Source organism: Xenopus laevis, chromosome 4S (assembly GCF_017654675.1).
Source record: "Xenopus laevis strain J_2021 chromosome 4S, Xenopus_laevis_v10.1, whole genome shotgun sequence".
NCBI classification, from domain to species: domain Eukaryota; kingdom Metazoa; phylum Chordata; class Amphibia; order Anura; family Pipidae; genus Xenopus; species Xenopus laevis.
Window position 1 is genome coordinate 104951988 of NC_054378.1, and position 27144 is coordinate 104979131.

At 40.7% G+C, this 27144-nt stretch overlaps 1 protein-coding gene across 5 annotated transcripts in view; it reads right to left on the reverse strand.

Annotated features, from left to right (window-relative positions):
* Window positions 1-9246: 9246 nt before the first annotated feature.
* The window catches only part of ip6k1.S (inositol hexaphosphate kinase 1 S homeolog), a 31392-nt gene continuing 13494 nt past the window's right edge, over window positions 9247-27144 (reverse strand). For 2 of the 5 annotated variants that reach the window (XM_041561680.1, XM_018261299.2), the window contains exons 2-4: window positions 26157-26289; window positions 12394-12607; window positions 9247-11085 (exon numbers count right to left, since the gene is read on the reverse strand). In XM_041561680.1, coding sequence (XP_041417614.1) covers window positions 10648-11085; window positions 12394-12489 — 534 coding nt within the window. In that variant the 5' untranslated portion in view covers window positions 12490-12607; window positions 26157-26289 and the 3' untranslated portion in view covers window positions 9247-10647. Of the gene's footprint in view, window positions 11086-12266; window positions 12608-25973; window positions 26014-26156; window positions 26290-27144 lie in introns of those variants that run through there. The other 3 variants (XR_005961012.1, XM_018261300.2, XR_001935591.2) reach the window with 3 other exon arrangements.

A 27144-nucleotide genomic window follows, 5' to 3' on the forward strand; every position in this document is an offset into this window, starting at 1 on the left:
CCAAACAAAAGAACAATGGGAAGGTAACCAGATAGCAGCTCCCTAACACAAGATAACAGCTGCCTGGTAGATCTAAGAACAACACTCAATAGTAAAAACCCATGTCTCACTGAGACACATTCAGTTACATTGAGTAGGAAAAACAGCAGCCTGCCAGAAAGCATTTCTCTCCTAAAGTGCAGGCACAAGTCACATGACCAGGGGCAGCTGGGAAATTGACAATATGTCTAGCCCCATGTCAGATTTCAAAATTGAATATAAAAAAATCTGTTTGCTCTTTTGAGAAATGGATTTCAGTGCAGAATTCTGCTGGAGCAGCACTATTAACTGATTCATTTTGAAAAATATTTTTTTCACATGACAGTATCCCTTTAAGGTGGCCATACATTGGCCGATAAAAGCTGGCTTATTGGCCCGTGTATGGGGCCCCCCCCGACGAGCTTCCCTGATCGAGATCTGGCCGAAAGATCTCGATCGGATGAGACTAAAAATCCCGTCGGATCGTGGCCGCATCTTTTCGTTGATGCGGTCCCACGATCTCCGTGTATGGCCACCTTTAGAGTTCCCCTGTCTCCTCTGCCTGGCCACTTCTGACTTCCAAACAATGTTGCAGAACAGTCAGAGCAGGGAAGCAAGATACAAAGGATGACTTCTGCTACTTTAAGTATGTGGAAGAATGGCAGTTCTAAGCAACTTTGCAATTGGTCTTCATTAAATATTTTCTTTTATTATTTGCCACCTGACTTTCAGTAGGGGTCACTGACCTCATCTGAAAAAACAAGTGCTTTGTAAATTTAGAAATGTCCTGTTATTGCTACTTTTTATTCCTCCTATTCCTATTCAGGCCTCTCCTGTTCATAGTCCAGTCCCTTAATCAAATCAGTGCATGGTTGCTAGGGTAATTTGGACTCTAGCAATGAGATTGCTGGAGAGCTGCTGAATAATAATCTAAATGACTCAAAAACCACAAATACTAAAAAATGAAAACCAATTGCAAAATTGTCTCAGACTATCTCTCCACATCATACAGAAAGGGAGGAACTCCGTGGACGATTTCGGCACAATCCGACGCGCCAGGCGTCAAGTCGGATGCAACGGAAATAAGGTAAGCAACAGGAATGTTGGATGGTGTCGCTGCGTCTGCATCTGATGTTGCGTCAGATGATCGATGCGACTTCATCCGACATTTCCATCTCTTACCTTATTTCTGTTGCATCCGACTTGACGTGCCGAAATTGTCCGTGGAGTTCCTCCCAAAGTCAACTCGAATGTTAACAACCCCTTTAATTATTATTTTCTTGTTACCTAAAATAAGAATGTTATGTTTCCTTGTTACCTAAAATAAGAATACGTTAAGGGAATCCTTCTATTAGGAGTAGATAATGGAGTAGATATTTTGAGACTATTTGCCATTGGTTTTCATTTTGTATTATTTGTGTTGTTTTGTTATTTATCTTTTATTCCACAGATATCCAGATTGCTATTTTAAGCAATCTGGTTACTAGCGTCCAAATTACCCTAGCAACCATGTATTGCTTTTAATAAGAGACTAATATGTATAGGAAAGGGATCAAATAGTAAAAGGAGTAATAAAAAGTAGCAATAACAAAACATCTGCAGCCTTACAGAGCATTCGTTTTAGATGGAGTCAGTGACCCCCATTTGAAAGCTGGAACCATGTATTGATTTTATTAAGAGGCGTGCTGTAGCAATGTGACCCAGGCGCTGCTATTGGCAGCACAATCATGGCCTGTATAAGGGGCTTTCTTCCCATAGGGCTCATCTTTAGCATGATTTGCTATTCTGGATTGTGATTTGGAAAAGTAGACAGAAATAGTGCAATAGGAAAGGTCAATACCAAGTAAATCTGTTGAACCACTGTGCAACCAAAGGTCCCCTCTAAATCGGATTCTTCCTGCAGTTCCAGGACTGGACTGGCATTCCTAGCACAGAGAGGCCCAAATAGCCCCCACCAGCCCACTTAAAGGGGAAGTAAAGTCTAAAATAAAAAGGCTAGAAATGCTGTATTTGGTATACTAAACATGAACTTACTGCGCCAGAGGCATAATAAAACAAATGATGTATGCTTTCGAAATTGGCCACAGGGGTCACCTGAATCCTATAATGAACCACGGGTTGACCACCTGTTGGGCAGGTTTGAGTTGAAATTTGTTCAATCCCTGCGGGTTTTGGTTACCTGCCGGTCTAATTGTGGAAGTAAACTCCTCCATTGTTCCTGCTGATTCTTCTTCATCTAATTGTGGTGAAGGTTTGGGATCTGTTATCCGGAAACAGTTATCCAGAAAGCTCTGTATTATGTAAAGGCAGTCTCCCATAGACTCCATTTTATCCAATTAATCCAGGGTTCTAAAAATGTTTTTTTTTTTTATGTAATAATAAAACAGTACCTTGTACTTGGTCCAAACTAAGATCTACTTACCCCTTATTGGGGTCAGAACCAGCCTATTGGATTTAACAATTTTCTAGTAGACTTAAGGGATGAATATCCAAATTACAGAAAGATCCATTATCTGGGAAACCCAAGGTCCCAAACATTCTGGAAAATAGGTCCCATAACTGTAATGTGATCCAATGGAGGCCCAGTGCTTGTTTTCGCTCTAGCCTTTTATGTAAACTCTAGAGTGCCTGTTCTTTTATTGGCCAGTACCTCCTGTTGGGCCGATTCTATGGACAGGATAGTGTAGTGTAGTGTATAGAAAATATCTTCCTTTTGGACTCAACGTCTTAAACAGGGCTCCATCTCTATGCTCACTATCAAGGCATTCACTGCTTTTGTTCGCTTGCATTTTTTATTTTGCCACCAGGATAATCCTGTTATTCCATGTGTATCCAATACAGTGCTGTGCATGTACTATCCAGAGTAGTTATGGCTGAAACAAGGGGTTGGCAAGATAGACACAAGCAGGCCCGCACTGGCAATCTGTGGGTTCTGATGTAAGATGCCATAGACCGTCACTATTTATTAGGCTGGTGGGGGACTGTTTGGACCTCTGTACTTGAAATGCCAGGGCCTATTTTGACTCCCATACGCATACAAATTACTCACATGCGACTGGTCCGCGTCTACCCTCGTGGTGGCCCTCTGTCAGCCGGACTCCGCTCCTGGCACACTGACAACGTCCAAAATAGTAGATAGACAGGAGCCGTAATAACCACGGGTAGTATTAAGATAAAAAAACATCTTTATTTCCAAGCATCTTTAAAAACACAAACAGGCATTCTCCTGGAACTGTTTAGCTAAACCATGACGTGTCTAGTCACCTGACGCGTTGCGTGCCTCTCTTTGGCACTTCATCAGAGGTGGAGTCTAGTCCTAGCTCTCTGCCTTATATAGTGAATGCAATTAAAACAATATACCCTTTAAAATTAACATATTACACTTTAGGTTTGCTATCAGGCTATAATTTCGCTATGTGTTTATGGGAAAGTTGAACAAAATTTATAAAATAGTCGGAATCCAAATTGGGGAGTATTTTTATCCAAGTATGTTTAATTTAATTTAATGAAAACATGAGACCTCCCAATCGCTATTTAACCCCTGTGGGAGGGTGTTTTCAATGTAAAGATCCAATATACTTCCCTTTGATCTATCACTTTCTGCAAATCTCCTCCTCTCACTCCTATTTTGACTCCCAGTCCAGACCTGGGCACAAGCCTAATGTGCAGATGGATGGGCACAATTCTGATATTAAAGGGGTGGTTCACCTTTAAGTATGTTATAGAATGACATTCTAAGCAACTTTTCAATTGGTCTTTATTTTTTTTTGTATTTGCCAATTTCTTCTATTTCCAGCTTTCAAATTGGGTGACCGACTCCATCTAAAAACAAATGCTCTATAAGGCTACAAATGTTTATTGCTACTTTTTATTACTCCCTTTACTATTCGGGCCCTTTCCTATATTCCAGTCTTTTATTAAAATCAATGCATGGTTGCTTTGGGTGACCACTGTGGGATTGGGTCAGACTGGGGAAGACCTCTGAAGATTTCCAGTCGTGGAAGCATATTCTCTTGTAGCAGTAGTGTAAGAGTGGGGAGAAGTGGTTTCAGGTCCTACAATATTTTGCAGATTAAGGTGTTAACAGGTTAGAGTTGGAAGCATGGTTCTCTACTGGAACTACTGCAGACACGGGGTGGCCCATTTATCAAAGGTTGAATTTCGAATTAATGTTAGAGTAAAACTTTTAATATACTCACAATTCGACTGGGAGGTCATTTAAGAAAAATTGGAATGGCTATTCGATCGTATGGTTCCAACTCAAAAATTCAAATTGTATAGGATTCGAAGGAATCTAATTTTTCTCCCAAAAAAAAAAAACCCCTCAAATGTCAGGACGGCTATTAACATCTCCAATTGGCTCAGCGGACCTCCGCCATTGACTTGTACATGAACTTAGCAGGTTTTAGGTGGCGAATATTCCAATTAGGGCCGTTTCCATGGTCGAGGTGTAATAAATCTCACAATAACTTTACACTCGAATAGGGGGATTCAAATTCGAATGTGTGAATTTTTAAACTCAAATGGACTATTTGACCCTTGCTAAATCTGCCCCTAACAGAAAAAACACTAACAATGCAATTCAATCAACATTACCAATATGAACAAATCCGTACTCCGTGCTTGTTATTTCTCCTGCAATAACTACACGTGCAGAGATACAAATTCATGAATATGTTTAATTAAAAAACAAAAAACAACAGCAACATTAACAAATTCCATAAACACACTCAGTTCAGCAGCAGTATAGTGGGAAATATACTTGTGATAGATAGATAGATATAAATCCTGTCAGTGCAAGATATATCTGCAGCACAGTGCTCACTTCAGCAGTGTCTTCCATATTTCATCTGCTTTTTCTAGCCATTTCTGTATCTAGAAGATTCAGACTATTAAACAGAAAGGCACAGGGTTAGGTACTAGAAGGGGCAGGAACATACAGAATTCAGAGATAAGCTACAACACTTAGGGGCAGATTCATTAAGGGTCGAATTTCGAAGTTAAAAATACTTCGAAATTCGACCCTCGAATTGAAATCCTTCGACTTCGAATATCGAAGTCGAAGGATTTAGCGCTAATCCTTCGAACGATTCGAAGGATTTTAATCCAACGATCGAAGGAAAATCCTTCGATCAAAAAAAGGTTAGCAAACCTATGGGGACCTTCCCCATAGGCTAACATTGACTTCGGTAGGTTTTGCCTGCCGAAGTAGGGGGTTGAAGTTTTTTTTAAAGGGAAAGTACTTCGACTATCGAATGGTCGAATAGTCGAACGATTTTTACTTCGATTCGTTCGATTTCGTTCGAATTCGAACGAATTTAACCAATTCGATGGTCGAAGTACCAAAAAAATACTTCGAAATTCGAAGTATTTTTCATTCGAATCCTTCACTCGAGCTTAGTGAATCTGCCCCTTAGGGTAAGGTCACACAGTGAGATTCGGGTAGATTTAGTCGCCCGGTGACTAATCGCCTCTTTGGGGAGACTTATCTCCCCGAACTGCTTCCCCGTCTTCCGCCTGCTACAATGAAAAAACGCCTGCGTCATGGCACTTGCGGCACTTCGTTTTCCCAAGTTGCCTCACGAGGCTAATTCGGAAAACGAAGTGCCGCGTGTGCCATGCCACAGGCATTTTTAAGTCTAGACACGGGTAAGCAGTTCGGGGAGATTAGTCGCCCAAAAGAAGAGGCGATTAGTCGTCGTGCGAATCTCACAGTGTGACCTTGCACTTAGGCAATGTTCTTTTTGCCAGATAAGCATGTTAAAGGGGTGTTCATCTTTAAGATCACTTTTAGTATGTTATAGAATGGCTAATACTAAGCAACTTTTTTATTGGTCTTCATGGTTTATTTATTTATTTTTATAGTTTTTTTTTTTTTTGATTATTTTCACTTTTCCTTCTGACTCTTTCTGGCTTCAAATGGGGTTCACTGACCCTGCCTAAAAAACAAATGCTCTGTAAGGCTTCATATTTATTGCTACTTTTAATGACTCATCTTCCTCTTCAGACCCTCTCCTAGTTATATTCCAGTCTCTTAATTAAATATATGCATGGTTGCTCGGGCAATAAAACAGCAAACTGGAGAGCTGCCGAATAAAAAGCGAAATAACAAAAACCACAAATAAAAACGAACTTTACATCAGTGATCCCCAACCAGTAGCTCATGAGCAACATATTGCTCTCCAACCCCTTGATTGTTGCTCTCGGGGTCCTAAAAGCAGGTGCTTATTTTTGAATTCCAAGCTTGAAAGTATAGTGCCAAGTTGAGGCTTTTGCAGGCTGCCAGTCCACAAAGGGGCTACCAAATAGCCAATCATAGACCTTATTTGGTACTCCAATGGACTTTCAGCCTTGTGTTGCTCCCCAACTCTTTTACATTTGAATGTGGCTTATGGGTAAAAAAAGGTTGGGGACCCCTGCTCTACATCATACTAAAAGTAAAATCAAAGGTGAACAACCCCTTTAAAACATCATAAACAGACAGAAAAAAAAAAAATCAACTGAAAATTTAGTTTTAAAATACAGACTACCGTATATACTCTAGTATAAGCTGTCCCGAGTATAAGCTGAGGTACCTAATTTTACCTCCAAAAACTGGAAAAGCTTATTGACTCGAGTATAAGCCGAGGGTGAGAAATGCAGCAGCTTCTGGTAAGTTTCAATCAAAAAATTGAGGGTTTCTGCTCCCATTGGAGGTGCCGGCGTCTCGTTTTTGGATGCCTGCGACCATTCTTGGACGCCGGCGAATATTCTTGTAGACTATTCTTGGACGCCGGCGACTATTCTTAGGTGGCGGCGACTGTTTTTGCGCTTGACCCGAGTATAAGCTGAGGTAGAGTTTTTTTGGGGGCTGAAAAACTCGGCTATAATAAACTCGGGCTGAAAAATTCTAGTATATACGGTATTTCTTTAAAGGGGCAATAAGGCAGAGAGCGAGAACCGGAATCGAACTATCAAGTATCTATACTGCTCTTAGGAAGAAACGTCAAATAATAACATCGGAGTCAAAATGACCTACTTTCAGGCTGTCCTGTATTCAGGGCAGGCACATGCTACAGACAATTTTAACAGCTGATCCCTTTTTAGCATGTAGGCATAGCGGCTGCATGTTTCTAAAATCATGGCGATGATGTAGCAGCGACTGGAGCATCATACGCTGCCATATTTGCAGAGGCTTCCCATCACAATGTTATTCTCTGCCACAGTGGTATAATAAAACAGATGTGCAACATGAGTCCCACCGAATACTTTGGTTGACTAAGAAACATAACTTTACAATTAAAATAAAAGCACACTCATACATATATGGAAGTGTTCAGGTTAGGGGAGCACTTCTGATATTTAGAACACTTAGGTTGTTATGTAATAAAAGGCATTTGCCCAGGAGCAGTAACCCATAGCAACCAATCAGCAGGTAGAATTTACTGGTTAGATGTTTAAAAGCAAGCATCTTATTGGTTGCTATGGGTTACTGCCCTTGGGCAAACTTAGTACCGTTTATTACATACAGTATAGGGGTTACACCCCAAAGTCTTACATTGAACAACATTTAAATTCAGTTAACCTTGTCACTGCTAAAAGATTCCACTACCCAATACCATTGTTAGCTTGGCCTCATTACACTGTATTCAGCCCCAAATATTGCAGGTTTCTACCAAACAAATGTGCAAGTCTCTTTACCTCCTTTGCTTTCACTAGTGACATTTCTGGAAAAAAAATTGTAGCACACGGTGGCAGATACGAACAACTATTTCTTTCCTGAGACAGACAGACAAGGTACCATAAGAGCAATTCTTTACAGCTCCAAAGATGGTTGGTCATTTCAGATCGGCAGTTACGACATTAAATAATATTTAATCCTATTGGAACATTATTATGTCATGCTAAATAAAGGGTAAGATATTATGACTGGCATGAACAATAGATTGTGTGTGCTATGATTTCTAGTGGCAATCGCATGCAGGCAGGAGTCTGACCAGCCTTTTCTGTTTCACGAGTGGTTGAGATTTAGGCTATTTTGACTAGTGGAAGTTTCCTTGAGAACACCACTGAAGTCAAAGGCTTGTTTATAATGCCCCATGCAGTGTCCAAAAGTCTGCAATTGGTCATTTTTATACTTTGCCAACTGCACCTACTATACCGAGCACTCTTGCACCCCCTGCAGTCATACATGACCCCTCTGGTGTTCTGTAGTTCTAGGATGAGCTTTATTAGGCATTTAGTCTTGTAAGTCTCAGAAAGTAGTGCCAATAACAGGAGCAAATGAACTACATAGAAAAATGCTTCCCACTTCAATAATTTAGGCTTTTGCTGGACAGCAAAGGGCACAGTGGCACCCCCAAGTTATTGTATATACTCACCTCACACCCGGGGCCGGAGCGATTGTCCTCCTGCCCCTCCTTTCCTTGTGCGCAGCAGCAGAAAAAGCTGAACTTTAGACAAAAAGTCGGCTATTTCTTCTACTGCGCATGCATCTGCCCCGGGAAATTCGAAGTAGTAAGCCGTGGTGCTCGATGGAAGAACCCCCGGACCGGTGCAGTTTCCTCCTGCCTGGGGTGTGAGTTAAGTATATACAATCACTTGGGGGTGCCTAACACGTAACAATTGGTACTCCCAATTAATGCCTTTCCTTCTCCTTTAAAGGGCACCAATCATAATTAAAATCATTTACTAAGTAAAGACACTGTGAAAGTTCAGGAAATCCGATTTTTAAAACAGAATTATTTGTATAATGTAAATGATCAGCTCACTATTCCTTCTGCAAGATCTCCCCCATCTCCACTGCAGATCTAGCTGAGGCAGGCATCTTGGATTTCACTGGCTCCTCCTACCTATATATTCCCAGCCAACTGTAGCTCTGAAATCTCGCACATGCTCAGTTGAAATTCCTTGGTTCCTTAGCAACCCTTTCAAATCAGCCAAACCTGTGTGTTAGCTGCCGTTCAGTAGTGCTGCCACCTGCTGGAAGTTAGTGTGTGCCCTTCATTTGCATAATAACATCACCAGCAGGGGAAAAGATAGGGAAATCTCATGATACTTCTAGTGGAGGAGTTTACCAAAACAAGGCATTCTGGGTGCAATACTCAAGGCAGTGCTACAATCTGAGCATGCTCCTGAAATTTGCATGTTATAGTCTCAGTATGGCCTCCCTCAGTGAAAGAACCCATTTGACAAAGTAAGGGATTTTTTTAAAACCTGCAGTTTTTTTTTAAAAAACTATATATGCAGTTTAACTAAACGTGTTTAGGTTGTACTGGTCAGATTGTAATACGTGTTTGAATTTGGCTGTGATAGGTGCCCTTTTAGCAAGTCAGATCTTGAGGTGTGACGTGTTCCTAATGCTCCGAGATATCCGACAGTCAATACATTTTCCTGGCACATGCCACTTTCAGTGAGGTAAAATCTCATTTGGTGATGCGACAGTATTTTGAGCTCTAATACTTTTACAGGATGAGGGGGTCAAAAACACAGCAACACCCAAGAAACTTCTTGCCATTATAATCATTGGGAAGTGATACAAGAAGCACTTGCTACTATTATGACAAAGAAAACATTTGCAGGGAATTACTGTGTTCTAGGGACAGACACAGCTTTTTATTTATTATAATCTGATCATCAGAAACGTCTCTAAGTCTAATGGATATAGCTTCTTTTTTTTTTTATAGCACCAAAAGGTATTGTATTCTGTGCCTCCAAATTTTGCTAGTGTAGAAGTGCTCTATTGTAATTCTATTTAGCAGCTGATATCATTTAGAGTTAGTAGGAGCATCCTTCAGGCCTGTTACAGGGATAGCTCCGTGCTAACCAACATTATCTACCTATGATAGTGGCTAAATGAGATTGATCAGAAGCACACCAGTATGCAACGGGTTTGAAACAGCTTGGTGTGGTTCTGTTTGGGGAAACAACCTTCACACTCATTGTCTTGTAAACCAGGTCACAAAAACACTTGTGTTAACATTAAAAAAAAAATATCAGCCAATCAACCCTCCAGAAGAGAGAAGACTGGCATCACACACAGATAAGCGTGGATAATATAGCTCTATATAGATTCAATCTTATATATTTGTGTCTATATATAGGAATATATAAATATGTACACTGATGTGGTTGAAAGCCACAAGTCCGAAGGTCTCTAAAAGGGTCCATATTTCATTGCATTGCATTTCTTTGTTCTCAGCCAAAAGGACGGTTTTCTTGGGGAAATGGCTACTGTCCAGTCCCCAGCATGGCAGTAAGAACACAAAGGCCTGAGAAATTCGTTTTCTGTGTAAAAACAGCTGTATTTTTTTACTTCATAGCAAAGCAGGTTTGCAGGAATTTGTATACAATTCTTGGCCAAAAAGCCAGGAAACCGTATCTCACGTGCGCTTTTCCATTTATGTGACAAACACCTGCACTGGAACAGTTCTTTGCATACCTTAGCAAACAGTAGAGCAACAATTGCCATTTTTAGCAGACAAAAAAAGCTCATAATCAGGAAAAAAAAAGTTCACTCAGAATAAAATGGATATCGGCATCATTTGGTTTATACAAGGAAGTGAGTGCAGTTACCTCCTTATATTTGTGTGACTCACAATCAGATGAAATGGCTAAGCAGGACCAGGTCATTTGTTTGCTATATAGAGATTATTGGCTTTCATCTCGAATAAGCTCCAAGACATTGATAAGGCTGCGCAAGCCCAAAACGTACCCTTTGTCTGGCCCATCATGCACTGTGGGGTCATCACGGAAGCCCTTATAGGTGCTGTGGGCAAAGTCAATCATGCGTGCATCTACTTTGGGTGCGCGTTCCTGGACCAATGGATCGGCTACATTGGTTGCTGGATAGTCTCGCCCATCATAAATAATGAGAAGGGAGCTAGAATAAAAGCGGTAAGAGGCTTGGCTTTCCAGAACACATTTAAGGCGCCTCAGCTTGTACAGGATAGGTTCAAACAGATCAAAACGCAGACGAACACCATTGTGAAGATACTGGAACAGGGCCTGCCGGAAACCTTCTGCACTCAGTCCTCTCCCATAGTATTTGTTTAAACACAGGTAGTGCCCAGTGTCCACATGAAAGACCTGCAGAGGAATAAAGGCCAGGTTAACATTCAAACTAGTTAGTAAGCATTTTTGACAGAGAAGTCATGGAATGAACAATTATATATGCTTAGTAACTAATCACAGCAAGATAAATCCCTCAGTTTCATATTCATATGTAGAGTAGGGGTTTCACTAAACTGTAAAGTATAAATTGGGTAAGTGATCTGTATCAGTTCTGACTTTATTCATGCAGTTTGGGTTTACTTTGTGTTCTAATGATTTTATAAGTAGACTGAAGTTATGGAGATCCAAATTACAGAGAAACAATCTATCTGGAAAACCCCAGGTCCCGATAATTTTGAATAATATATCCCTTATCTGTATGATTACTTCAAAGTGAATAAAAGAGATTAAGTCACTTATGACTGTTGAATGGGTGAATACAGTGCAAGATAACTGCCCAACTGCAGCATAGAATGGTCCTAAACAGGTTTGGTGACTACTGAAGACTCTGGGTGCAGCCTACTGTTTGAACAACTGGATGGTAGTAAGATGGGTCTTAAAGTATTCCTGTCCTGCTTTCTTATTCCATCTCCTCTCTCCTTATCTAGTTGCATTCTAGGTGACAAAGCTGGAAAAAATACAAAATAAAAAATGTCTACTATAGTTAGTTATCCAAAAATGTAATGTATAAAGGCTGGAGTGACTGGATGTCTAACATAATAGCCAGAACACTACTTCCTGCTTTTCAGCTCTCTGAGTTAGTCAGTGACTATAAGGGGGGGCACATGGGACATTTCTGTTCAGTGAGTTTGTAATTGATCCTCAGCATTCAGCTCAGATTCAAAAGCAACAGTTATGACCCATGTCCCCCCCCCCCAAGTCACTGATTGGTTATTGCCAGTGGAAACAGAGCTGCAAAGCAGGAAGTAGTGTTTTGGCCATTATGTTACACCTCCAGTCACTCCAGCTTTATACATTACGTTTTTGCTTAACTAACTTTATTTTATTTTGGACATGCTATTTATTCAGTTTTTATTTTTATACTGAACGATTCCTTTAATATAAATAAGAAAAACAAATAAGGAAATCTTATGTTAAACAATTAATATACCGTATATAGAATAAAAAACAAAAGAATAATATATAATTTTATATTGAAGGGGCTAAATGAGAAATATAAGTGGACATAGGCACTTAGTTTAATATGTATTTGCTACATTTGTATTCTGGAGTGAATTCTTTCATTTCTGGTGGCAGAGACTCATAAAAACGCTGCTCCCTGGAGATGAGGGGTTTACACACAGTGTGGTCATCATAGCGCATCATACTGCTGTGCCCCCCCACCTGATGGATAAATGGCTCCAGCAGGACCCCCCGGCCCCTGTCACACACAGTGTTCTTGATGCACTTCCCCACTTCCATGGTTTGACAAACACACATTGCGTTGGAAGCCCGATGCTTGGTAGGGGCATGGGGACGGGCTTGGGGGCCTCGGAGCAGCACTGCAGAGCAAACAACAGTGGACACAAATTTCTCACACTGCAATCACTCGAGGAATCTGTGGAAACAACATTTAAAAGACAAGTTATAGACTGCAAAGAGTAAATTAAATACTGTGATGTATCATTTTAACCTGGAGGGGGTTCATGTGAATGTGGGGATGTTGCTGAACTACACATATTCCTATAGCCAAAGGCTGTTAACTGCAGTTCCCTAATGTAAAGCATCAGATTGAATTTAGAATAGCTGTCAATCAGACACGGTCCTTGTAACGTGTCCTGCCGAGGAATTCTTGGAAGAATGTGGAAGATGCAAACCCTTGAGAGCCTGATACATTCCCAACTCCAATTTCAGCAGCAGACTGCCAAGACAACAGAACCCAAATGTATCCCTCCTGGATGGAGCACATGTAAGAAGACTGCAGTCAGTGAGAAAGTAGTTCATGAACAGAAAGGATAATAAGTCTCCAGTTCTAATAACATGGTCTTAACGGCATCTTTCCTATGTCCATATGCAGCGTCTATATCATCCTTCCTAAGATCTGTTTCCAGTCCTATCCAATTCCATATTAAGTTCCCTAATGCTCGAGCAGTGAACCCCGTGAACTGAAAACCTAAAATGACCTGGAGGCTCAGGTTCTCTCCTTCAATACCTGGCTAACCCCATTCTTCTGCCTGAACTTGCAGGGCTGAGCATAGGGGCACAATCAGCACATTATGATCTTCCCAAGCTCTTTAATTAATTGCCAACAGTATGTTCAGGAAAAGCAAAGTGGGACACTTCATCAGGTGAACATAAAGGAGAACTTTCCCTTTATAAAAGACTCAGGATAGAAATAGTAATAGAATATCTGTGTGGTCTCAGCTTTTAGACTCAATATTAATTTCACATCATAGTACAGGTAGGGGATCTGGGTTTTTCTGGATAATGGCTCTTTCAGTTATTTGGATCTTCATGCCTTAAAGGAGAAGGAAAGCTACGGAGGCATTTTATTGCCAATAGATTAGCCACATTAGTGCAAGCTAGAATGCTATATTTATTCTGTAGAATGTTTTACCATACCTGAGTAAAAAGTTCTATAAGCGGTTTGTTTAGGATAGCAGCTGCAGTATTAGCTTGGTGTGCCTGAGTCTCTCCCTGCTCACTCATAGCTCTGGGCTCAAATTACAGCAGAAAAGTGAGGGGGGGGGAAGGAGCAAACTGAGCATGCTCACACCCGGGGCGAGGAGGTGTAAGCTGAAGGCAGGAAGTCTGATACAGAAGCCCATGAGTACACAATAGAAGGAAAGAAATGTGTTTATTTTGACAGAGGACTCAGAGCAGCATTACTATGAGGGTTTACTGGTATATTTAGGTGGACCTTTCTGATGAGGTTTACTCAGGTTTAACCTTTCCTTCTCCGTTCCTTCTCCGTTAAGGCTACTAGAAAATCACGTAAACATTAAACAAACCCAATAGGCTGATTTTGCTTCCGATAAAGATTAATAATATATTAATTTAGTTTTATTAGCAGGGTAAAAAAGGAAATCATTTTTAAACATTTAGATCTATTTGGATAAAATGGAGTCTATGGGAGATGGCTGTTCCACAATTGAGCTTTCTGGATAATGGGTTTCCGGAAAACGGATCCATATTTAAAAATAGGATTCAAATCCCATTTGGTGATCGGATGAATCTTCTATTCTGACAAGCACAAAAATATGTAATTTGGGATGCATCTGCAAGGGGTCCTAGGCTTCAATTTTCACTTTATATCTCCTTTTATGCTCAAGGTCCTCAGAATAATGATAATGCAACTCAAATCTAATTTGCCCACAGCTACAGTAAGTATGAAAGGAACCAATTAAGACGTATAGAGGAGGCATTGGAATGCAGCAGAACTAAAGCACAAGTATTCGGTGAGCATTTCTATGACAGGTCTATGCATACACAAGGTGGCACATAAACACTGCAATGCAGCAAAGAAAACACTACACGGGAGAAACTAGTTTTATAATGTGCCGTCTGTAGGTCATGCTGAGAAAGATTCCCCATGTCCTCATGAGACCCAAACCCTCAGACAGGGTGACCTCTGGAATCAAATGCCTCCTTGTATTTCCCAGGGAATAACCAGAGCAAAGGCCAAATGGTCCTCACGTGCGACAAGACAACCTTTTTACCCTCGTTATACAGGTGAACCCATAGTACATGGGTTCACAGCATCCTATAGAATAGAATATTATATATAAAAAAAACACACACACAATTTAACGCTGTAGGCTTTTTCTTTTGCTGCATTAATAGTTCTCATTGTGCTTTCAAAATAATCTGGAATAAATTACGTAGTGAAGTAAATACTTTGTCATGTGTAGCCTTTATCCAATATTCCATTTCATTAAGATCAGAAGCCATTCAGTGTGACAAATATGCAAAGATAAGGGAAGTCGGGGGGAGAAAATGCTTCTTTCACACGACTGTTTTTATATCAGCACCTGCACAAACACGTTTGCTTATCAGTCTGAGCCAGACAACACAACGGATACATCCAGCCTCCTGCCACAGAAAACATTCCTAAGCCCTTATATCTTAGTCTAATAATAATGTGCCGGATATAAATAACCTCCCACCCCTCTCCCACTATCCATTTCTAATGATAAAATGGGCAGTACAGCCCTTGTTTAACATGACTTTCTCTCAATAGGGTGCGTGTGAATATACATTTTAGTTAAAAATAACAAATGGTTAAAAAATGCTAGTTTTTTATTTCTTGCCGATCTCTTCACAGTCTTTCAATTGCTCAAAAAGTCTCCAAAAATATAGTAAAAAAAGGGATCAGAAATCAGAAACCAATAACCTATATAGTGTAATATGTTCAATCAAGATGGGATGCCACCCCATGTTCCAAATGGGTTATTACAGGAGTGCTCCCCTTTTCTTGGTTATATAAATCCCTTTGCTCTATTATAACTTTAAATAAGAGGGAGAGGGTTTTCTAATGGGTGCGGCGGTTATTTTCATGTTTACATCAAAACACCTCCACCAGTTGGCCAAATTTGCTACTTACAAACCACTGATGTTGTATATCGCATGTAGTGAACCCTCGTGGCAAACCCCCTCAAACCGCACACTTTCTGCAGGCTCCAAAACAAAGATAAAATCCAAAATAGTCTACTACTATTTTATTCTTAAAAATTCCACTAACATTTTTTTCCCTTGACTTGCTGGTTTTTTTCAGACTTCCTCGTGGTGCTTTCTGCAAACCCATCTCATCTGACACGTTTCGCTGATCCTATCAGCTTCTTCAGAGGCATCTGAAGAAGCTGATGGGATCAGCGAAACGTGCCAGGTGAGGAGGACAGCGCACGGGTTTGCAGAAAGCACCACGTATTACACGGTTTTGGAGCCTGCAGAAAGTGTGCGGTTTGAGGGGGTTTGCCACGAGGATTTACTACATGCGATATACTACATCAGTGGTTTGTAAGTAGGCAATTTAGCCAACTGGTGGAGGTGTTTTGATGTAAACGTGAATATACATTTTGCCTACGGTTTTAATTTAAAAAACAAAAAAAATTATGGATTTTGTTATTTCTTGAATTAAACAAGGCAAACAAGAAAACTAGTCTCTGTTTTTAGCTTCCTTATTTTTGCAAGGTAGTTACAAGTGGTTTATCTATGCACTGATTAGCTGAGTATTATGCTCTTCTGCTTATCTGTAGGTCACAGCAATTTGGGATGGGGTCGCCCACGAGCGAATTTTCCCCCAATATTCCCAACTTGAGGTAGGCGATATCAGGTTCATTCAATTGTTTGACTCTCAGCCCAAACGATCAGATCACAATGACACAGGCCATCGGGGGAAGAACCACATCAACAAACAGATGCAGTTCTCACCACAATGGGATTTTCAAACCTTCCTGATCTACATCTGCCTGATTTTCGATCAGTTGGGTAGGCCTGTCGGAGGGCCTCATACACACAGATAAGCCACCGTATTATAATGCACAAATACTGTAGGTGACGCTGAAGTAGTATTAGTCTGGTAAAATGAGTAATTGCCGGGTTATGTATGTATGTATGTATGTATGACTGGTAATTCCAAAGATGTTAATATAATTTATCCTGTCTGGTGAAATATATTGTCTCTTCTGTATCACACACACACAAGAGAAGCACAATCCCATATTCTAGATCGAGCATAAATTATTTATAGTGTTAGTGCCCTATAGTTATGTGCCCCTCTTCTTTTATATTTAAAGGAGACATTGTGTGTGAAAAATTAGAATGTACCAGTGCATTACTCTTTTAAATATAGAATAATAGTTTAATAAAAAATAAAAAAAAGTAGCGTTTCAGGCTGATTTATTGAATATTTCTGCATAAACCCGAAAAACATCGCCCATCCCTTACACGTTAACTATAACAAACAAGGGAAAGTTGTGCTCACCACTAATTTTTAGCAGTGACCAGCTCCATGTTGTATATATAGAATAATAGTTTAAAAAAAAAAAAAAGTAGTGTTTCAGGCTGATTTATTGAATATTTCTGCATAAACCCGAAAAACATCGCCCTTCTCTTACACTCTCTGCTCCCTGAATTTCTCCCGGCTGTACAGGGGAGCCGGAGCAATCATCTCACTGTACTGTAGGATAGGAACCAATCAGCAACTAGCAGGACCTGATAGGGAACTAAAGCCTGTATTTGCAGGCCTGTGATTGGCTGTCCTCCTCCTACTGTGCTTCTGGCAGGGACCGTTCAGACAGAACATCTATAGGGAGCTCCAATAAAGGGGCCATTTTTGAAGACAATATTAATTTACAGCCAAAAGTAAAACCAGAACCATATAGAATTCACTATTGCCTACAAAATAAGGGATTTTCATTTATCCTATATGTCTACTTTAAAAACCTTCAACAAACTCATCTAAGGAGGTTGTAAGTATAAAAAAATAAATAAAAAAAAAATCATTAGTGCTCTATAAAATTTTTATATTTTTAAATTTTTTAGTCAAATAAGTAGAATACTTATTCAGCATACATTCTACTTATTTATTTATATTTTTGGGTGTATATAGGGGAATACAATGATTGTAGTTCTTACGCAATAAGTAATAAAAAAAGGTCAAATTACATTAATGACTAGCTACAGGACTATCGAATGAAGCCTCTCGAATAAAATAAGGGTTTTGTGGCCAAGAAATAGCCGATCAACAAATACATGAGCTAAATGTAAAAGAAAATATTTTCACTTTACTTTGCTGGTCATTTAAGATCAACAGAATGGTACATGGAATCCCAACTTGCTTACAAGACATGTTTTAAATCAAAATTACGAACAAACATACTGGAGCTCATTTATAAACACTGGGCAAGTTTGCCCCAGGCAGTAACCCATAACATATAGACACATACAAGAGTCCTCTGCACTCAACCCATTATGAATATATTTAAGATAGCGACGTTTTGTGCATACTGCTACTGAAAAATGCCTTACCCTTTAAACAAAACAGGGATTGTTTGCCCCTATATTGCAATATATTTAAGCTGGCCAACTACGTCAAAGTCATCCCATATCTGGCCAGTCCTATGCTCAATTTTATCTGATTCATTAAGAATTCTATTGCTTCATTATACATTTTACAAAGGGACTAAGTTTTACCTGCAACTTACTTGCTGCTTTCAAAGTAAAACTCCCATACTTGGCTGCCCTTTTATTAGACACCAGGGATCACCTGACTATAGCTGGGAAGGGTGGGAGCTACAACATGGAGCTGGTCACTGCTCCTGTATAAACTATAACAAACAAGGGAAAGTTGTGCTCACCACTAATTTTTAGCAGTGACCAGCTCCATGTTGTAGCTCCCACCCTTCCCAGTCAGGTGATCCCACTGGTGTCTAATAAAAGGGCAGCCAAGTATGGGGGTTTACTTTGAAAGCAGCAAGTAAGTTGCAGGTAAAACCTAGTCCCTTTGTAAAATGTATAATGAAGCAATAGAATTCTTAATGAATCAGATGAAAATTGAGCATAGGACTGGCCAGATATGGGATGACTTTGACGTAGTTGGCCAGCTTAAATATATTGCAATATATGGACAAACAATCCCTGTTTTGTTTAAAGGGTAAGGCGTTTTTCAGTAGCAGTTTGCACAAAATGTCTTAAATATATTGATAATGGGTTGAGTGCAGAGGACTCATGTATTTGTCTATTTCCTATTCCCTTCACATGGCAGTGGACACTTTAGGTTAATCCCTCCTGTCTGTGGACGGAACAGGAATTAGTAGCAAATAAAAGGAGGCCCCTCCCCTCTGCCGCCATCTTTTTTTCTTCCTGCAAACTCCCCCCTTACGTGCCAGTGCAGAAAGCATCTCATGTACTGAAGCTCCGGGACCGAGCTGTCGCTTGTGGGAGTCTCCGGAGGGACTGGCGAGTCCTTGGCCATCCGTTGCCTATCAGCGTGGTAAGCCGCAATGCCGGACACAACCGGCGCATGCGCAGTAAATTCGCTGACGGACCCTTCCAAAATGGCGGAAAGGTAATGCGCATGCGCAAGATTCAAATAAATGCGGAAGCGGGGAAAAAACGCCTGCGATTCTTCGCTCAGCGTTCGTTCTCCCCTCGTTTTGCTGCCACACAGTGTTAGTGCCTGCTGTTCTGTGAGAGGGTGCAATCTGTAAGTATTATACTTCTATTCTATACACGCTGAGCCTAAAGGACGGAACCTTTTCTAAAAGCTTCATTTTTTTGCAGTGACTGGTGTAATGAGCTTAAGACGCTCTCATTCAGGCTCCAGGGGGTGAGTCCTGTATCATTTTTTCTTCAATCTGCAATGAGGAAAGAGAGATGCATTTACAAATGGAAACTTTTTCTTTTTCTACAGAAGTTCCCCAAATAGACTGGAGCAAAGGAGGAAATCTCACAGAACGGAATGCATCTACTGTCAAGATCCTGTTGTGCCAAACAAGAAAGTATGCAGAAAATGCATGGATGAAGCAACAGGTGTCAATTCTAAACAATTCACAGACCTAATGGATTGGATGAAGGAATCCTTCAACAACTCCATGTCCAACATGGTTTCCGAAGTAACCAACAAAGTCCTTACCAACATCAACTCTGAACAAGCCAGTGCCAGTGGGAGAGTCAGCTCCAAACAGACCAGAGAAAGAGAACATTCCACATCAGAAGGTGAACTCTCGGATACGGAAACGGAGGAAGAGGAATGTGAAATGCCTTTGGATATGGTTGAACCACTTATCAAAGCAATCAGGAAGACTTTAAACCTTAGAGATGATCCCATTCCCTCTAATAAAGACAAGATGTTTAAATCCTCATCGAAAAGAAACCACCTTTTTCCCATACATGAAGTCATCAAAAACAGTATGGAATCTGAATGGGAAATGCCAGACAAAAAACTGACACTCCCAAGGAAAATTAAGAAGTTATTCCCCTTCGCGGAACAAGATTCAAAAATATGGGACAATGTCCCGAAAGTAGACGCAGCCATCACCAGAGTTGCAAGAAGAACCACTCTACCAGTGGACGAGGGGGTGTCTCTAAAAGACACTATGGAAAGGCGTCAGGACTCCACACTCAAAAAACTTTACCTGGCTAATGGAACCATCTGCAAAGCGGAAGTAGCTAATACTACGGTTGCCAGAGCCAATAAAATCTGGATAAACGAATTGGAACATGCCATAAAATCGGGTGTGGAAAGAAACAAACTCTTAGAAATGATCCACGACATAAAAGTGGCCAACGATTACTCCGCTGAAGTTTCCTTAACAAATGTGAAACTAGCAGCCAGAACTATGGGTTTGGCCGTCTCAGCAAGAAGATCCCTGTGGCTCAGACACTGGAATGCAGACTCGCAGTCAAAACACAACTTGTGTTCATTGCCCTTCAAAGGAGATCTACTATTCGGTACCAAACTGGATCAAATCATCTCCAAAGCCTCGGCGGGGAAATCTGCCTTTCTTCCACAAGAGAGAAGAGAGAGAAAATTTCAAAACAGGAATCAAAAAAATTCCTTTCGGGACGCCAGACAATACAGACCGGGGAAATACAATACCAGACAGTGGAAAACCAGGAGCCAAAACTTCCAAAACCCCCAAGGTTTCAAAAGAGACCTCAAAACTGATAAAAATAAAGCATGAAGGTGCGAGAGTCCAACTGTCTTATATAGGCGGGAGACTAAAAGATTTCAAGGCAGTTTGGGCTCAAGAAATCCAAGACGAATGGGCAAAAGATATAGTATCAAAAGGATACCTTCTAGAATTTGCAAAAAAACCCAAGTCCTCTTTCACCTCATCAGACAGACCAAGATCAAAGGAGGCAACTACACAACTAAAATCCATCATAAAAAAGTTACTACAAAACAAAATAATCTCCAAAGTACCACCAAACCAAAGATTCAAAGGTATTTACTCCCACCTTTTCCTCAAAAGAAAGGCGAATGGGGAGTTCAGAGTAATTCTAAACCTAAAACATCTAAACGAACATCTCAAAGTCCCAACTTTCAGGATGGAAACCTTAAAGTCAATTGCACTATCCCTTTCCACAAAGGATTGGATGATAAAACTAGACCTACAAGATGCCTACCTACACATCCCCATCCACTCAGATCACACAAAATACTTCAGATTCAAGACCTTGGGGGAACATTTCCAATATACAGCCATGCCATTCGGACTGGCCACAGCCCCAAGGATATTTACAAAAATCCTAGCACCTGTCTTGGCGAATCTAAGAATAATGGGGATACAAATCTACGCCTATCTAGACGACATCCTCCTGAAAGCTCAATCAAAACCTCTATTGCTGGCTCACCTCACCACTACAATCCATTACCTGTCAAAATTAGGCTGGATCATAAACTGGGGAAAATCCATGATAATCCCATGTCAGAGGATAGAATACCTGGGCACGATCTTAGACACCAGGGAAATGACCCTCAGCTTGCCAAAGACAAGGGCAAAGGACTTAAAGAAAAATATACAACAACTCATTCTTCATCCCATTACGACAGTCAAGATCTGCCAAAGCACAATAGGGAAAATGGTCTCCACCATAGATTGTGTCAGATGGTCGAGGATACACACTCGGAGTCTCCACTTCAATTTCCTATCTCAATGGAACAAGAACCCCAAAACACAAAACCAACTAATATTTCTCACAGAAAAGACCCTACAAAGCTTGAGATGGTGGTTACAAGAGAAGAACCTTCGAATACCTATGCCACTACAGATAGACTCATGGACCACAATCACCACAGACGCCAGCAGTCTGGGATGGGGAGCTCACATGGGGGTCCACAAAACCCTAGGGTGGTGGAACACAGAAGAGAGTCAAAGATCCTCAAACTGGAGAGAATTAAAGGCAATTCACCTAAGCTTACTGGCATTCAGCCCTCTCATTCAGGGAAAAGCGGTCTGGATCAAATCGGACAACACTACAGCAGTGAGGTACATCATGAAACAAGGGGGCACAAGATTTTGGAATCTGTTAGCCTTGACCACAACTATTCTAACTTGGGCAGAAAACAACCTCTTTCTCCTCAAAGCTTCCCACATAGCGGGAAAAGACAATGTGATCGCAGACAAACTAAGCAGAACTCTCCCCAAGGGAGGGGAATGGGAACTGAGCCAAAAAATCTTCAAAATGATTTGGAAAAAATGGGGACCCTTCAAAATAGACCTAATGGCCTCCAGATCCAACACAAAGATGGAGAATTTCTGCTCTTGGAAAAGAGACCCGAAAGCCTCACTGACAGACGCTTTTTCAATAAAATGGAATTGGGGCCCCCTTTACATCTTTCCCCCGTTCGCATTGATTCAGAAGGTAATTACAAAAATCACTCAAGACCAAGCAAATGTGATCCTGATTGCCCCTTGGTGGCCGAGACGAGTTTGGTTCCCTCAACTTCTCCACCTATCCAAGGGGAATTATTGGAAACTTCCAAACCATCAAGACCTTCTAACACTGAAATCTGTGAACTACCCTCATCAGGAGAAGCTAGCTCTAACGGCATGGCGCTTGAAAGGGACAAACTAAAATCCCTAGGACTGTCAGAAGGTGCCATAAACACCCTACTAGCTGCCAAAAAATCAGCTACCACAGAAAAATATTTCAAAACCTGGGAAAAGTTCTCAGAATGGTGCAGGAACAACAATTCTTCTCCCATGTCCAACTCAGAAACTCAAGTGGTAGAGTTCCTTCAAAAGGGTGTAGACCTAAGCCTAAGCAATCCCACCCTTAAAGGACAAATTACTGCAATCTCCCACTTCTCGGGAATCCGCTGGAGTTCCAATCCTCTCATCAAAAGATACTTCCAAGCGCTTAAAAGAATCAGGCCGGCAACTAAAACAAGAGTTCCCCCTTGGGACCTCAATCTAGTACTAAAGGCCTTGACTTCTACTCCATTTGAACCCATGGACAAAGCACCCCCTAAAAATTGTCAATTTAAAAATGACATTTCTGATAGCTATCGCTTCAGCCAGAAGAGTCAGTGAGATACATGCTCTCTCAATGGGAGAGGACAAAATCACATTCTCTCAAGATAAGGTCATACTAAGAACTCGTGAAGGATTCACCCCAAAGGTAATTTCCAAATTCCACACGACTCAGGATATTATCCTGCCAACATTCTTTGAGAATCCTAACTCAGAGGAAGAAGAAAAATGGCATACGCTAGATGTGGTGAGATGTTTAAAAATCTATCTCGACAGAACCAAAGAGATAAGAAAAACTGACTCTTTACTGGTTATCACTCAAGGCACGAGAATCGGTAACCAACCTTCCAAAAACACTGTGGCCAATTGGATAAAAGAATGTATCCATATGACATACTCAAACCAGTCATCTTCAGTACCCTCTAAAGTTAAGGCACACTCAACCAGAGGTACAGCGACATCCTGGGCACTCAGGGCCCAGGTACCATCAGAGGACATATGCAAAGCAGCAGTATGGAGTTCTTGGAACACATTCGTCAAACACTACAAATTTGACCTTTACTCAAAAAGTCTTTCCAACTTTGGATCCTCAGTACTTAACAGTGTATTAAATGAGTAAAATTGCATTCCCACCCTCATTGTTGTTTGCTTTTTTACGTCCCTAAAGTGTCCACTGCCATGTGAAGGGAATAGGAAAACGGAAAATCAAATCATACTTACCGAGATTTTCTTTTCCTAGACCTGAACATGGCAGTGGACAAGGCTTCCCAACCCTCTATGGGGGAGTTACAGAAAAGTCCAAAAGATGGCGGCAGAGGGGAGGGGCCTCCTTTTATTTGCTACTAATTCCTGTTCCGTCCACAGACAGGAGGGATTAACCTAAAGTGTCCACTGCCATGTTCAGGTCTAGGAAAAGAAAATCTCGGTAAGTATGATTTGATTTTCCGTTATGTATTTTGTGGTCACAGCCTCATTGCACCCCCGCCTAATGATGGTTTTTAAAAATTAGTGGCGAGCACAACTTTCCCTTGTTTGTTATAGTAACCCATAACAACCAATCCGTGATTAGTTTTTTTCAGCAAGCTGCAAACACTGAAAACAATCTGTTGGTTGCCATGGGTTACTGCCCAGGTGCAAATTTGCCCAGTGTTTATAAATAACACCCCCCACTGTCTTTAAAAATCTCCCCCACACACAATTTTTATGATGTGGGCAAATCTTTCCAGCAATACATTATCCTGGACACACAGCAAACGTTCCACGCAGACAATCCACAATTATCTGCCAATGGGTCTCTGAGCTTGTTCAAAGGTCTCACTGTCATATAACAGTATTACCCAAAGGTCAGCTGAGGTGTGGCTAGTTTAGGGATTTCCCCAAAGGTCAGTCAGTTGCTAGTTTATAACAGGATTACCCCTTAATAGGAGTAAGTTCTGCTGTTCCAGTGCTCCTGGTAGTAGGCCACGACTAACAACTTCAACAAAAGTTTCATGTCCATTCTATGAATTTATTTATCGCTTCTCTTATTGGGATTCACAACTTTCTGATCCTTAGAAATATTCTCAAAGACTGGAAAAGCTGAATTCACTGAGGAAGGCCATTAGGTTATATGCTAGAGTCCTGCGTGGAACCAATTTCTAAGACCCAGACCCGACCCCACAAATTTACCCACTTTGATCCACTACCTGACCCACAATGACCTTACCCGCAACCTGCTGACCAACATCAAACAGGAAGTGATGGTGCTGCAAACTGGAAGAGACGTCATCAAAAGTGGGAGGGACAAACAAGTTTTGTAAAACTTTAAAAAGGAGTAAAATATAGACAATATTACATAAGATAAGAAATTTAGATGATGCCTGCAACCCGACCCGGGGGTATACCCGCACCTAAAATTCCTCCCCCCATTCCGCAGGTTGCCCGCTTTTTTTCGGGTAACCCGACCCACTGCAGGACTCTATTATATGCAAATGCTAATTTATATTCCACAAACTAACAATCATCTGCAAGAAAAAGAAAACGCAATGGCAGGGGAATTTGTACTTGTAGTCTCCAGACATCCAACACTAGTCATACATGTGCAACACTCTAAAATTCCCTAGGCCAGTGCATCTTTATTCCCCAAAGAGGACTCTTGGCTGAAAAAATAAACGTATATTTCAGTGAATTCAGCTTTTCACGTCTAATGTATACTCATGCAGCATCCTCCACATAGTAGTGTCCCACTAATCAATTCAGGTATGGTATCTATTAACCAGAAAGATCTAAAATACAGGAAGGACAATTTTCATAAAGCATTAATTTTTTTTTATTTTTGTCCATTTTCCTAATGCTCTAATAAAATGCAAGATTTTTATTTGATGGCAGCAACATTGTATTAATTCATGTTGGTGTCAAAATAATTCTATTATTTTTTTTTTAATGTTTAAATATTTGTATAGACGCACTAAAGAATGTGCTCTAAATTACAGACCCCCTTATCCGGAAACATCCAGGTCCAGAACAGATCCCATTCTAGATCCCCTGTACAACAGAGATGCTCATTTCATCTTAGTTGTCTAGTTAGTTGTTGGTATTTAAAGGAGAATTCAACCCATCTTCTTCTCCGGTAATCTTTGTGTCTTGACGGCATTTTCAGTGTATGCACAGTTGCCATTTGACGAAAGTCACTAAAATTTGCGAAAAAGGTGGCCAGAATCTGCACGGAGGGCTGAGTAAAAAAAATTTGGAGCATTTGTGGGGGGGGGGAGGTTTTTTTTTTTATATTACAGGTTGAATTCTCCTTTAAAGCATCAGTAAATAGTAAATAATTAAGGGTTGGATCCCTGATGTCTTGATTTGCATCCTGGCAAAATGCCTAAACCTGTTACTTAAGGTGTCCATACACGGAGAGATCCGCTCATTTGGTCTCCGGTATGCCCACCTTGAGGTGGGCAATATTGGGCTGATCCAATCGTGGGCCCTAAAGCCCAACGATCAGATCCTAACGATGGGTAACGGGTGGTCGGATAGCGGGGCCGCATCAACGAACATTGCGCTGACTCTGCAATGAGAGATAAGTAATAGATTAGGGGCATTTTACAGCTGTTAAGACCTTTGTGGAGGTCGGGACTATGTAGGGTAGGGTTTTTTATTAGTGGGGGGGTTGAATTCTCCTTTAAAATTGCCATACACTGCCAGACTCACCTCTGCGACAGATAGCTGGGCAAAAATAGGCCAGATATAGATTATGTAGGTTTGATTTTCCCCACAATCGCAGTTGATTCAGTCCTCGTCCAATTGGCGCCCATTCCCATTGTTGTAATCCAATTGTTTAGCCCTAGGGACAAAAGATCGGATTAGCCTGATATTGCCCTGCCTTTCTTTGTTTGGCAACCTTGCCAGAGTGTATGGCCATCTTTATACAAAAGCTGAAGCAAGAAGACATGTTACTTGTACTTTCTGCTGATTCTAATTAAAGTAATAGGACAAAGGTTGTGTTAACATTTTTCAAGACAAAAAAAAAAAAAACCTGTTCATATTATAGGCTACTTACTTTTAAATGTGAATATAAATCATAATCATGGTGATATAATGAAATTTTGGCATATGGCAGATACACCAGATAGATATCTTATAGAGGGTATTTCTTAAAACAAGTTGATCGAGGGACCTGTCCAATTGCCATTTTGGTGTCAGGAAAGCTTTTTTTTCCTCTCTTTGGAAAATTGGAGAGACTTCTTCTGGGATCTCTCTCTCCCATTATGGTTCAATCATTGGTCCAGTTGGGCCCAGCTCATATATGTCCAGATGAGGACAAAGGCTGTGTATGGGCAGCTTTATCACCTGGATGTTAGGCTACAAGGTGGGCACTTTAATGATATATATGCACCTACCCACATTGCTATTTGCATTAACAAATTGACAACTTGTGTTGCATTAATACAAGTATGATAGAATTCAAACTAATTCCTAGTGCTATAACTCAATCATTTATCTCTTGCAAAATTACGTAAAATTCCAGCTACAAAAGTGACCAGATTTAAAGGACCAGTTCAGTGTAAAAATAAAAACTGGGTAAATAGGCTGTGCAAAATAAAAAATGTTTCTAATATAGTTAGTTAGGCAAAAATGTAATGTATAAAGGCTGGAGTGATTCGATGTCTAACATGTCAGTAAGAACACTACTTCCTGC